At 36.2% G+C, this 12,912-nt stretch overlaps 1 protein-coding gene across 1 annotated transcript in view; it reads right to left on the bottom strand.

Moving 5' to 3' along the window:
• Nucleotides 1-12,118, bottom strand: part of TINAG (tubulointerstitial nephritis antigen) — a 70,371-nt gene extending 58,253 nt beyond the window's left edge. The window contains 2 exon segments of the mRNA XM_040983147.1: nt 11,759-11,848; nt 11,851-12,118. Coding sequence (XP_040839081.1) covers nt 11,759-11,848; nt 11,851-12,118 — 358 coding nt within the window.
• Nucleotides 12,119-12,912: the final 794 nt, after the last annotated feature.

The following is a 12,912-nucleotide window of genomic DNA, read 5'->3' as shown; positions in this document are numbered from 1 at the left end:
CCTATAGGCCAGCACTGTGATGTAGCAGATAGGCGCTAGCATCCCATTTGCACACCTGTATGAATCAAAGATGCTCCAGCTCACTATTAATGTCCTGGGAAAGCAGAAGAGGATGGCCAAATCTTTATGCCCCTGTATGCACATGGGAGACCCAGAAGCGCTCCTGGCTCCTGATTTTAGACTAGTGCAGCTATAGCCATTGTAGCATTATTATGAAGAAATGAATGACTTACTACACTCAAAATTAATGAATAAATTTAAATATGTAAGCAATGCAATTGTATTTAAACCAATTTGTTATTTCTCTCTTAAAAACTAATCAAATCTTTTAAGTGAATATAATTAATTACATATGACTAGAGCAAGTAGATTATAATCTTACATCATAATATAAAGTCTTTGCACTGATTTATCTTAAGAAAATAAATTCTAAGGAATCTACATACCATAATGGCTGTACCAATTTGCATTCCCAACCACAGTGTTATCAGAATACTTTCTTCTCTATATCTTGTACAGCTTTTGTTATTTTTTGACTATAGCCATTTTAACTGGAGTGTGATAATTTTTTATTTGCATTTCCCTGAATAGCTATTTGTCCTAAGCATCTTTTAATAGGTCTTTTGGCCATCTGTATTTTATCCTTAGGAAAATGTCATATGCTAATTTCATAATTGGGATTTTTGGAAGTTGCTGAGTTTCTTTAGCTCTTTATGTATTCTTGTCACTAATCTTTTATTTGTTATAAAGTTTTCAAATTGTTTTTCCAATTCTATTGGTTACTAAATGAAGAGTTGTATCCTTTGCTGTTTAGGAACCTCCTAGCTCAGAATGCGACATAACCCAGCTATCCTACTTCTAGGAATATATCAAAGGAAATTTAATCAGTATATGAAAGAGGTATCTACACACCCCTGTTTGTAGTAGCTCAAGTCACCATAGTAAAGTCATGGAATCAGCCCAGATATCCACTAAGTGAAGTTTGGACAAAGAAAAGAAGGTATATATGCACAATAGACTATTGTCCAACTACAACAAGGATGAAACTAATATGTGGGACAAAATGGGTAGAACTTAAGAGCATTTTACTTAGAAAAATAAGCCAGACCTAAAAAGATAAATATCACACATTTTCTCTCATTTGTGCTAGTTACTATATGTGCTAAGTATAGAAATTGTGTGGTATATGGCTGTAAATATTGCCTCATTGAATCACATAATGTACATGACAGTATAACTTTCTTTCCACACAGTATGGTGTTATCATAAATCTCTTACTATGATATCAATATCCCTGTTTTTTAAAAAATAAATTTATTTTTTCTTAAGAATTCAGATTGGAAAAATTTGTGAAATCAGTAAGATCAGAGCCATTAGCCTTCCAAATTCAATTACTATTTAACTATTAACCAAAACTGTTTTGCTAACTGATATAACAGATTACAATAAAGCACTCTAAACAGACCAACAGTGAACCATAATTGTATAAAAATCATGGGTAACATATGGAAATAATATCCTATTTACAAATTAAGCCTCTTAAAAATCCAATCTACACACAAATTCAAAATTCACATTGAATTAGCAGAACGGATTCTATATCCATGGATCAATATTTTTGACAGAAACATATCATTAATGTATGAAATCAATAACTTTATTAATTTTTTTGAAAGGCAGAGTTACAAAAAAAAAGGAATATGAAGAGAGATCTTCTGTCTGCTGGTTCACAAATGGACACAATGCCTACAGTTGAGCAGATCCAAGCCAGAAGCCATTTGGGAATCCCATCTGTGTCTCCCTTGTAGGTGCAGGGGCCCAAGGATTTGAACTATCCTCCAATCCTTTGCCATGCTACAAGAAGGGAGCTGTATTGTAGGAAGAGCATGTGGGAGCTGGCTGACCTATGTGACTCCATTTTGTATGAGCTACTATGTTTTACAACCTTACCATGCCAGGTTTCACAGCTACACTTTTGCAAACTCATTTGCTGGATGTCAATCCCTTTACAAACCCACACTAACCATCTCTGCCCCATCGATACAATCAATTACGTTACCTGATAAAGCTAACCATGTAACCCACCAATCCACCTCTGCCATGTACACTTGCTTCAACCCAGTAAGCACAACTAACTCCCTGACTACAGCTCCCCCCATACAAACTGAATGCCTATCTTCTCTTGGATTGAAGGGCAGCCTTTTTGGACCACCAGCAATAATTTTTATTGTGTACCCCTCAGCGTATGGAGCAATTTTTGACACCACTGCCTTTAGAGCACCTAGCCAGGACTTGAACCATTGCACATATGGGAAGTGAGCACTGAAGGCAGATACTCAAACTACCTCTCCACTGTGCTGGCTTAGACACTGATGACTTATAACTAAACAAAAGTAATTCTAACCTTTAATCATAAAATCACAGGGGAAATACATACGTTGAGAAAGCATTTCAGTGGGCCTGACTAAATGCTAGCTGCGTTGTTAATAATAAGTCGCCATTCATGCATGAAATAGCTATGCTTTTGATTTTACAAAAAAAAAAAATGTTTCATAGAAACCATTTCACAAGTGCCCATTTTCATTAAGTACTGTATTTCTATTTCAATATTTAAGTAACCTTTGTTCATTTTCATCTTTCCCATGGAGTTTTGGCACTCGACAGTCGTAGAATGGAAAATGGAAAACAGCCTCTCCTGACCACAGAGTTCTTAACACAGTAAACTCAGTAGAGGGGGAAGACTTGACTTCACACTGATTTCAGAGTTTTAATTACTCACAGGATTACATTCTTAATAACTGCATTCACACTACGGCTTTTAAAATTTTTATTACCTAGGAGCTGAGCAATATTCACCCAGCAGCCCCTGTTTCTATTCAAAGGCAGGGGAAGTGCCTTCCTGACCATTTTCACAGAAACAGTGGGAGACCAGGACCAAAAACAAAGCTCATTTTTAAACATACCTCATGTCCACTGGGGAATACATGTATTGAGGAATTTTTCCAAGGAAGTTGGTTTAATTACTAATATTTATTTGTGTGAAGGAATAAGAAGTCACAAAAGTCTACAAGGATTTGTACTCCAGATTAAAATAATAAAGTTTAGAAAATACTATCACCAGGCATTCCTTCTAGCATTTAGTCTAATGTTAACCGTTTCTTGATTACCCTGCCTCAATGTCAAATTACAGTTAGTTATAAGAAACTACTTTCAGTTTGAGATTAACACTTTATAACTTTCTTTGAACAAAAAATATAATCAGGTTGACTGTGGTCATGGTGACCAACACAATGAAGTGTACATTTTTTGATCACACAGAGACACAGCCCACACACACATTTACTCCTCTTCTTTCCATCCATAATGTATTCTTTAATTCCCAGGTGATAATGAGAAAAATACTGTACATTAAGCATCATGTTTCTTGCTACTTAAAATTTCCAAGCTGTTTCCCTTTAAATCTATAATAAGATGAACTTCCTGATATGACCTGGTGGGCAATAACAGCAAATTCCAAGAAGAGAGATTATTAGCATGGTATAAGGAGGATAAGAACAATGACATAGGGCCTGGCACGGTGACCTAGTGGTTGAAGTCCTCGCCTTGCACGCCTGGGATCCCATATGGGCGTCGCCAGTTCTAATCCTGGTAGCTCCCCCTTCCTATCCTGCTCCCTGCTTGTAACCAGCCCAAAGCCTTGGGACCCTGCACCCACATGGGAGACATGGAAGAAGCTCCTGGTTCCTGGGTTCAGATTGACTTAGCTCCAGCCGTTGTGGCCGCTTGGGGAGTGAATCATCAGACTGAAGATCTTCCTCTCTGTATATCTGACTTTGCAATAGAAGTAAAATAAATCATAAAAGAAAAAGAACAATGACATAAATACAATTTACTGGTTAAGCAAATAGAACTTATTCACTGATTAAGTCTGCAAAATAAGGTAAAAGAGAATCAAGGATGTGTCAGGATTTTGACATGAACAACAATGGTATGACGAGTAAGCCTGTGGAAAGAAATCAGGGGTTGTATATGTGCATTGTATATTTATATTAAATCCAAATTAGACACCCTGATAGAGACATCAAACTGATAAGGGTCTATAGAAGTCCAGAGTTAAGTCAAAGCCAAACAATAGATTTGGGACATGTGATTATACATATATATTTTTGTAAAATATGAGACTAAGTAAAATGCCTGTTAGATAAGAATGTAGGTAAAGCACACACTCTAATACAGGATCATTTTGAAAACATTTCAATTTGTTAATATTCAATAAGGAAAGCAGGGTGGAGGGAGTGTTTGGTATAACAATTAGGCACTGCTTAGGATGCCTGATCTAGTCTCAGTTTCACTTTGATTCCAAATTCCTAATATATGCCCAGGGAGGAAACAAGTAATGGCACAAGTACTTAGGTCCTTAACTCCCACGTGGGAGACAAGGCCTGAGATCCAGTATCACATTGCCAGTCTGGGCCCAGCCCTGCCTGCTATGGACGTTTGTGGAATGAACCACTACATGGAAGATCAGTTTCTCTCTCTCTCTCTCTCTGACTCTCAATCTCTACCCGCCCCCACCACCCCTTCATTTTTTTCTCCACCTCTCCCTCCCCACTCCTTCCCTCTTTGAAATAAAATGAAAATAACTATGTTTTTTGGGGTGTGTGTGTGTGTGTGTGTGTGTGTGTGTGTGTGTGTGTTTACTTATAGAGGAGTGTGAATTGAAATTTTAAGGAAGCTGAGCACAGAGCCTGGTGTCACGGAAAAGCAGAAGAAAGGGTTTCATGCATACAAAATCATCATCTGTGTAGAAAACTCCTGAGAGGTCAGTAATAAGTGAAGAGACATCAAAATATTACAAATAGTAATGTGAAAGTTCTCAATAACTCTGCAAGAGAGAGGTAAGCCAAGTTACTGAGACCAAATACCTCGTTGGATTGGACTGATGAGAACCTTGAGGAAAAGAAGTTTTAAAGTTTTGACACTAAAGGGAACAGAAAGTGGATGACCTGATTAGGGACCAAAGTCAAGGGGAAGGGGAGAAACTTTATTAAAGATTGTTTTGGAGGGATCAAAACATATTCACAAATTGATGTGGCTAATCTAGGATAAAGACTAAGATACTTGTATGGCTGACGATCTTAAGAAGGCATGAGAATTCGGGCACTGGACATCAAGATGAACACTCTTTCCAGTAAAAACCTGCCATGATACAGGTCGTGAGCACAGTGATGCTGGCCAGATAAGAATAGTCTTCCCTGATAGCTTTGTTTTCTCAGAAAAACATATGACTATCCAACAGTAAGTTAATAAAAGTATTTTGTACATAACATTTTGAACAAAACCAAAACAACAACAAAAAAAACCCACTGTTGAAATAAAAGGAATTTTGTAATTTTAACAGCTTTTAAACATAAATGAGGCAAACTAAATATTTAGAGAGCAGAATAGTTGTTCCTATTGATTTGAGAAAAATATGGTAGTATGATGTTCGTAACTTTTTTTAAAATGCTTTCATCACAGTGTGTTTTCAGCATCTGTGCTTATATACACCTCACTGTCAGAGAAGCTGTTACTTGATCTAATCAGGATCCCTCACCCAGGATGGTCAATAGCATCAAAAACCAGGCTTCAGGAAACCTGCTACAAGTGTTTATATTACCAATACTTTCGATACTGAATTTCATGTAATAAATGCAAAAAGGGGTTTTCACTGGAAAAGATAATGTATGTATATATATATGTGTGTGTGTATACATATATATACATACATACAATCGGTCTTCATTTGCAATTAATAGCATTCAGTTTATGCAGGTTAGCTAAAATATTTCAATATCATCTTCTGCTCTTGCATATTACTGCTGATTATGCATCTCTCAAAATCACACATCTGTAGCCTTAGACTTGTGACCCTTGGATTAACCTTTGCCCCATGTCTAGACACTGGTAGGAGGATTTATCATTTCCCAATACCCTCTGTAAGGATAAAAGCATCCTACTTCTGCAATATTCTCATATTTGCCTGCAACATGATATCCACATAAGGAATACATAAAAGCACAGCTAAATTAGCCTTAAAAAGCGAAAGTAATATGAATTAGTTTTTGTCTCCTTGCCAGTATATATTTTTATAGCTATTACTATGTAGGGCAGAATTTGAACTATGGTTTACCTTTATTCTAACATCATTATGAAATCTCTGGACAAGTAAATGAGCCCAACAAACATTTTACCAAATTAAATATACAAGCTATGCATAGTCAAATTACCTTAGATCTATTCACAGCAGATAATAGCCTACACTCTTGCCTTAAGATCTACTATGCCAATATGTTGTGTCTAGAAAAATCTATTCTGTTACTATCACAAATTCTTATCAACAGGTTTCTGTATCCAATATTTGAAACCCTACAGTTACTGGAAGTTACCATCAGGCCTGGGTAAGAATCACAGAAAAAAGATACTTACTGATCTGCTCTATTTCCAGCTTCTACAAGAGACACATTTTAATTCTAAATGTGAGCAGCTCAGTGTTCAGTGGTTCATTCAATGAGCCTTAGAATGAGCAAAATAGAAATAATTGCACTATATCATGCAAATTTATCATCCAAAAGTATATGGAAGTTATGTTGCACATGCAAAAAGTAGTATGAATAATACACCATTGTATTTTAGTTAATCTTACAGTCTTTTTCGATAGTTTTATGTTCTTTTCATTTAATTACCTATTTTCAAGTATATGATCAAATGAAATTAAAAAAAATTACCCCTATGAGAGCAACTATAGTCTAATGTGACCTTTTTCGCTACTACATAAAATGATTAATCACTTCCTTAAAATTAATACAGTAAAACTGTATCTGGAAAAAGTTCTACCTAAAATTTCGACCCTAAATTAGAGTCTTAGCAAGATTATAACTCCCAAGTAAAAATGGATTTGAACAACGGCAACTTTTCTGAATAGACTATATGTCTCAACTAAGAAAAATTAAAACAGATTGTAGCACAGCAAAAGTACTACACCTCATTATAATACTCATTATCATATTGATAATGAAGATAATATCAAATAAAAATAGAAACATTAATCAGATTACAGGTAACTGGATAATCACTGTTTTTAGATGTTCTATTTTCTTAACATGGATGAGTATGGTTTTCCCAATATCATTACTTATTTCATTTTCTTACAAGCAAACCCATTTTTATCCAGGCACGTTGTCACTAAGCTAACTAAAGAAAACAAACTTACGTGCTCATGCTCTTTTGATGGTTGGTGTGGACAGATGACCTTGTTCTGACAAAAAAGATAGGAACAAAGGTGCTTTCCTTAAAATGTAGGGACCACACTCTCCTTTCTCAATGTTATTTATTGGCTCTTATATATGAAATTTTGAATATAAGAACCCAGCACAATACAAGGACCATATTGTATCAATGGTGGAGCAGTAAGGTAAATGAAATCTTATTACGAATGATCAATGGAATCTGGACAAAACATCCTTATGTGTTGAAACATTTGGGTGTGTCAAATAGGGCTCTCCTCAGCCTCCTAAGTCTTCAAGTGTACACAACACTTATTAAATTATTGTTAACCATGTTAATGCAGCCAACTCTATAGTTGAGATTGTAGAGTCGTAGTGTTGACTATACTGAATGTGCACATTCCATTTAATTATTTGCCATGTATAGAGGGTTATAACTTACTTCCATACTCTTTTTTACACATACATCATAACTTTCTCATGGTCTAGGAATTTATGATGGTCTTTCCCAATAACCCTGAATGCTTAATAAAGTAAAGGAAAAGTAATAAGTTTTTAAGTATTATCACTTCTTCTTGTGAATATGCCAACTTCCAAAAGAATGTTTGTAGGAAGTAGCTGTTGAAATTTTGAGTAAACATGAGTACTTTAATGCTTTACAAATACCTTTTGAAAACTGCTCCCTATGAAATAAAAATATGCTTCAGAAAATAATTTCTTAATCAGCATACAGAAATAAAGCTAATATTGAATTTGAATATTGTACCATCTGAAAAAGTAAAACTTGTGCTTATTGCATTCTAGCTTGGGACCACTCACACCTGTACTCACTCTTTACATTCCCTAAACAACTCATTTTTCTAGTTTGACCCAATTTTAATATCCTGGGTTTGACTATACTGAGTAAATTTCTTCAGTAACTGTTACTGCATTTTTACAGAGTTCAACTCCCATGTGTCCTTCTCCTCATAAGATACTCTAACACAAGATCATATTTTATGAATTGTATGATTTTATCTCATCTAGATTTACAGTGCTAAATATCTGCTCCAAGTTGTTCTCACTTTCTAGTGTCGCTTAAAGTGGCATCCATAGACCAGTACAGGCCTGAGATGTGCTCATTAATGGTTTAAGAAAAATTAAGTATTGAAAGTGATAACAGGTGTACAGAAACTATCATGGCACATGATTTTTATCTACCACTTTATTTCTGTACTTTAATTTGATCCTAACGTAAGTCTGTCTTTCTGCTTGGTCTTCAACAAATACAAATTGAGGCTCCCTACTCAACTCTAGCCATATAATTTGTAAGAGCAAGAGGGAATTTCAAATATGGGTACCCTTGTTCAAAAATCAAGATCCCAATAGCAGAGCATAAAACAAAGCATGGACTCTTTTGAGGTGTTATCCACTGTGAACATACAAGTTACACACCCGAGGAATTAAATCTATTTCTACCTATCATCTTACAATAAGTTTTAATTAAATGAATTCCAAAATCCCTAACATGGTGTATAAGTCTTGGCATTATACACCCCCTATTCACTTTGCAAATTTCATCTCATGTCATCCCCAGCCCACACTGGTCATAATTCTCCAGAGAACCTGCTGCCACTTCAGGATCATGAGAAGCCCCTCACTCTCAGGTCCGCAGCACTCATCTGTTAACTCTTTTCCAGTGTAACTCATTCCTTCTCATTCCCTAGGTGTCAGCTTAAATGTCTTTCCTAAGCGACCTGTCACCCAAGGTAGTGGTATCTACTATGTTCTATTCTTACAACACCCTAAATGCTTCCTTCAATTCATCACAATTTGCAATTGCATTATATTTATATATATATGTATTATTATAATGTTATATATATATATTTGTGCAGTTGCACAAAAATACTTCACATCCTTCCCACAACATTTTTGTCACTTCCATGAGAATAAAACATTGTCATTTATTTTTTTGCTGCAATTTTGCTCTTGGCACCAAGCACAGTACTTGGCATGGTGGAGATTACTCAGTGATAATTATTGATGAATGACAAGGTCTTCCATGCCTCATGGGTATCTGCCATTTTATAGGATTAAGTAAAAGTTTTATCTCATTGATAAATTGTAAAGGAAGGTGATAAATGCCAACGAGGTGGCAAATTTAAATAATAAATACATGTATTAAGAGAACATTTCCCGAATTTTGCAAACAAGATTACATTTTGGGGGTTGACAGTGATGGCACCTGGATTTTTAAATGAGTCTAGAACTACTTATGCTTTGTTCTTAATTTTGATGTTGGTTATGAGTGTGATCAGAGGACAAAAATTCATGTCTCTGCACACATTAAGTACATGTCTTGTATGTATATAATATTTTAATAAAATATTTTAAAAATAGATAAAATCTAGTCTTCAAAATAGCCTAGTTTTTCATGTATATGCCTTTTGACTAATTTCTCTAGTTACCATTACCTGCTCACATTAGTGTAATGGGCCTTGAATTTCTGCTGAGGTGATTTGATGAAATGCAACAAAGAAAGTGGAATTGTAAAATGTAGGCATATGTTTTTCTTTTTTGTCCCAAAACTTGATTGTATCGATTGCTCAATAGCAGCAGCAGCATTTCTCTTATAACTGGATCAACATAGTAAATGCCAGCTTTCTCAGACTCAGACTTTTGAAACTACTCTTGCGTGGATTTCTTTTTTCCTCTTCTTGTAAAGATTTTTTTATTATTATTATTTATTATTGGAAAGTAAGATATACAGAGAAGAGGAGCAACAGAGAGGAAGATCTTCCTTCCAATGATTCGCTCCCCAAGTTACCTCAATGGCTGGAGCAGAGCCGATCCGAAGCCAGTAGTTTTTTCCGGGTCTCCCATGTGGATGCAGGGTCCCAAGGCTTTGGGAAGTCCCCGACTGCTTTCCCAGGCCACAAGCAGAGAGCTGGATGGCAAGTGAGGCTACCAGGATTAGAACTGGTGGCTATATTGGAACCCGGCGCATGCAAGGTAAGAACTTTAGCCGCTAGGCTACAATACTGGGCCCAGATTTTTTCTTTCTTATAAATAATTGGACAAGTCCAGCACTAGTGAAACAAAGCGAATCACTGCACATAAGGAATCCATGCAGTATTACATAGAGAGTGAAGGAGACAGACTTGCCTTTCTTTTCATCATGGTTTGAGTGGCATTGCTATACCTCATGTCCTACTGTTAGAGGACCAATTGGCCCCATGAAACAGAAGGCAACAACTATTGAAATCAGAATGAAGAAAAGAGTACTAAGACAACTGAAAATTGATCTACTGTATAACCCAGCTATCCCATTCCTGGAAATACATAAAGGAAGTGAAATCTGCATGTGAGAAAGTGATCTGCAACCTCTTATTTTTAGAAGCACAATCCACAGTGGGAAAGACATGGAAACAACCCAGATGCCTGTAGAAAGAGGAATGGATAAAGAAACTGTGGTACATCTAATCCATCAGCTGGAGGCCATTATGCCTAATGAAGTAAGCCAGTCCAAAAAGGACCAATATCATAAGTTACTGAAATATATGGCAATATCCAAGCAAAATACAAAGCAAATAGATATACAAGTCAACACTTTTACGTACATTCTCATAGATGAACTGTATAATGAAGACCAGCACACTGGAAAGTGAAGATACACTGCAATATGTTTCTCTACTCCAAAATGAAAGGAGGACTCCCAATGAAACTGTTAAATAAACCTTGATAGTAAGACACTAGATTTTCTATCATTGTCTGTATCTACAAGACCATGATACACTTAAATAGCAGAATGTTGGATTTGTGACTGTTGTTGAGGGAACTATACTATTGTAATAATATGGGAAAAATTATAGGGGTGACGAATGGAGAAGGAAGAAGTGGAGAAGAAGTGGGAATTCTTATACCTACAAAACTATCACGGAAAACAGCAATAAAAAAATACAAAAGAATATAATATTAGGTGAGTTTGCAGGCAATCTGCCTTGTGATTTTCAAAACTTTCTTTCAACAGGTTAGACGCAAAAAAAGGTTGACAGGCCTGATGTCAAAACATTTTAGAAAGAGAGGAAAAATAGAAACCAGAGGAGAAGTAAAAGGGAATCAAGAATGGAACAAAGAGAGGAAGTGAAAAAAGAAAGAAAGAAAGGGGAGTATGCAGAAAAATAAAGAAAGGATTTTAAGTAATCCTTACATGAGGTGAATGAGTGTTCAAAGCAGGATCCTGATGAGCATCCATGTTAGAGTCTTCCTAAAAGTACTGCAGTACCCCCAACATCTGAAACAAAGCCCTTTAAGCAACTCAATCACGTTTATCTTGGTATTCACAGTAATACTTTCATTTCGATGAGAGTAGGGGAAAGAGAGAGAGATAAAGGAGAGCAAGGACTAGGAAGCTGAGCACTGGCAGAAGAGTGAGGAAAGGCAGAGGAGGAGGGAGGGAGAGAACATCTGCCAGGATTGCGATGATGAAACAGAACGTTGCTCCAACATACCCCGAAACCTGCCTTCTGGATTCCAAGACTGAGTGTGAAGTGGCAATTCTTTCTCTTCATGGCAAAAGGATTTGTAATCAGGGCAGATATTTCCCTTTCACAAAATTTATCACAGTAGCACAATGCATTTGCCTCATAGAACTCAGTGACACAATCATCATTTCTGTCTTTACAACAACCAAAGCTTCTACAGTATTGCCCTTGAAAAATGGATCTTTTGAAACGAATACCTTCCACAGCGGTGTGATTCCTAGAGAAATAAACTCCCAGGTCTGCTTTTCTTCGAGATAAATACAACTTCTGTGTCCAAATTTCTGTGGTAAGGTAAAAGAAGATGAAGAACTTACATAGGTTGCACATTTTCTGAAGTCGAGCACAGCTCTCGCGTGAAGCTCTAAACAATATCCTTGGACAAGGGCGCCCCCAAAAGGAGCCTGAATTGCAACAATTAGAACACTTCAGGATGAGCTTTGAACTGATTTCCTACTTGAACTGAGTAAACTTCTTGCAGTTAAATATTAATCAAGAATTTCAATATTTGCTCAAGATCATATTAAGTGTTAAAGTAGACTATTTTATTCCTCTTGAGCTAAAAAAAAACCGATTTTACACAGCAGTAAGATATAAATCACACTAAATAACTTATTTCGATTCCTCCTCATATCTGTGTGATTTGCTGAATATTGCTTACCCTTACAAAAATGCAGCTTCTTAAATCTAAAGCCTCTCTGAAAAATACTGTGCTCCAAATTGCGACTGTAGTTTCCACTGGCAAGGTAGAGAAAATTCAAAAGGCAAACAATTATTTCACCTGCTTGTAGAGCTATTAAAATTCAGGTTCTCATAATTGCTTCACAGGATCTGTCATGTCAGTAACACTTTTTCTGAATCATGTCCTGCCACATATTGTCTGATTTCCCAACTGTGTCACATTTACGTAACAAAAACCTTTTAGTGGAGGTCTACTCAGCTAGTAATTCCCAGGATGACTTTCATCTCTCCATTTGGGTCCCTTCTTAGCATCAGTGTGCAAACCTGCAGTATCTGGAAAGCAGTTTCTAATCAAGAAAAGCTAGTATACAATGTATCACAGCTGTGTGTGTGAGACAGAGAGAGAGAGAGAGTCAGAAAGGATTGTAAAGGAAATTCAGAAG

Source organism: Ochotona curzoniae, unplaced genomic scaffold (assembly GCF_017591425.1).
Source record: "Ochotona curzoniae isolate NIBS_2020 unplaced genomic scaffold, NIBS_Ocur_1.0 contig_3819, whole genome shotgun sequence".
Lineage (NCBI taxonomy): Eukaryota > Metazoa > Chordata > Mammalia > Lagomorpha > Ochotonidae > Ochotona > Ochotona curzoniae.
The sequence above is the reverse complement of the archived record's forward strand: the minus strand, read 5'-3'. Positions and strand labels throughout refer to the sequence as shown.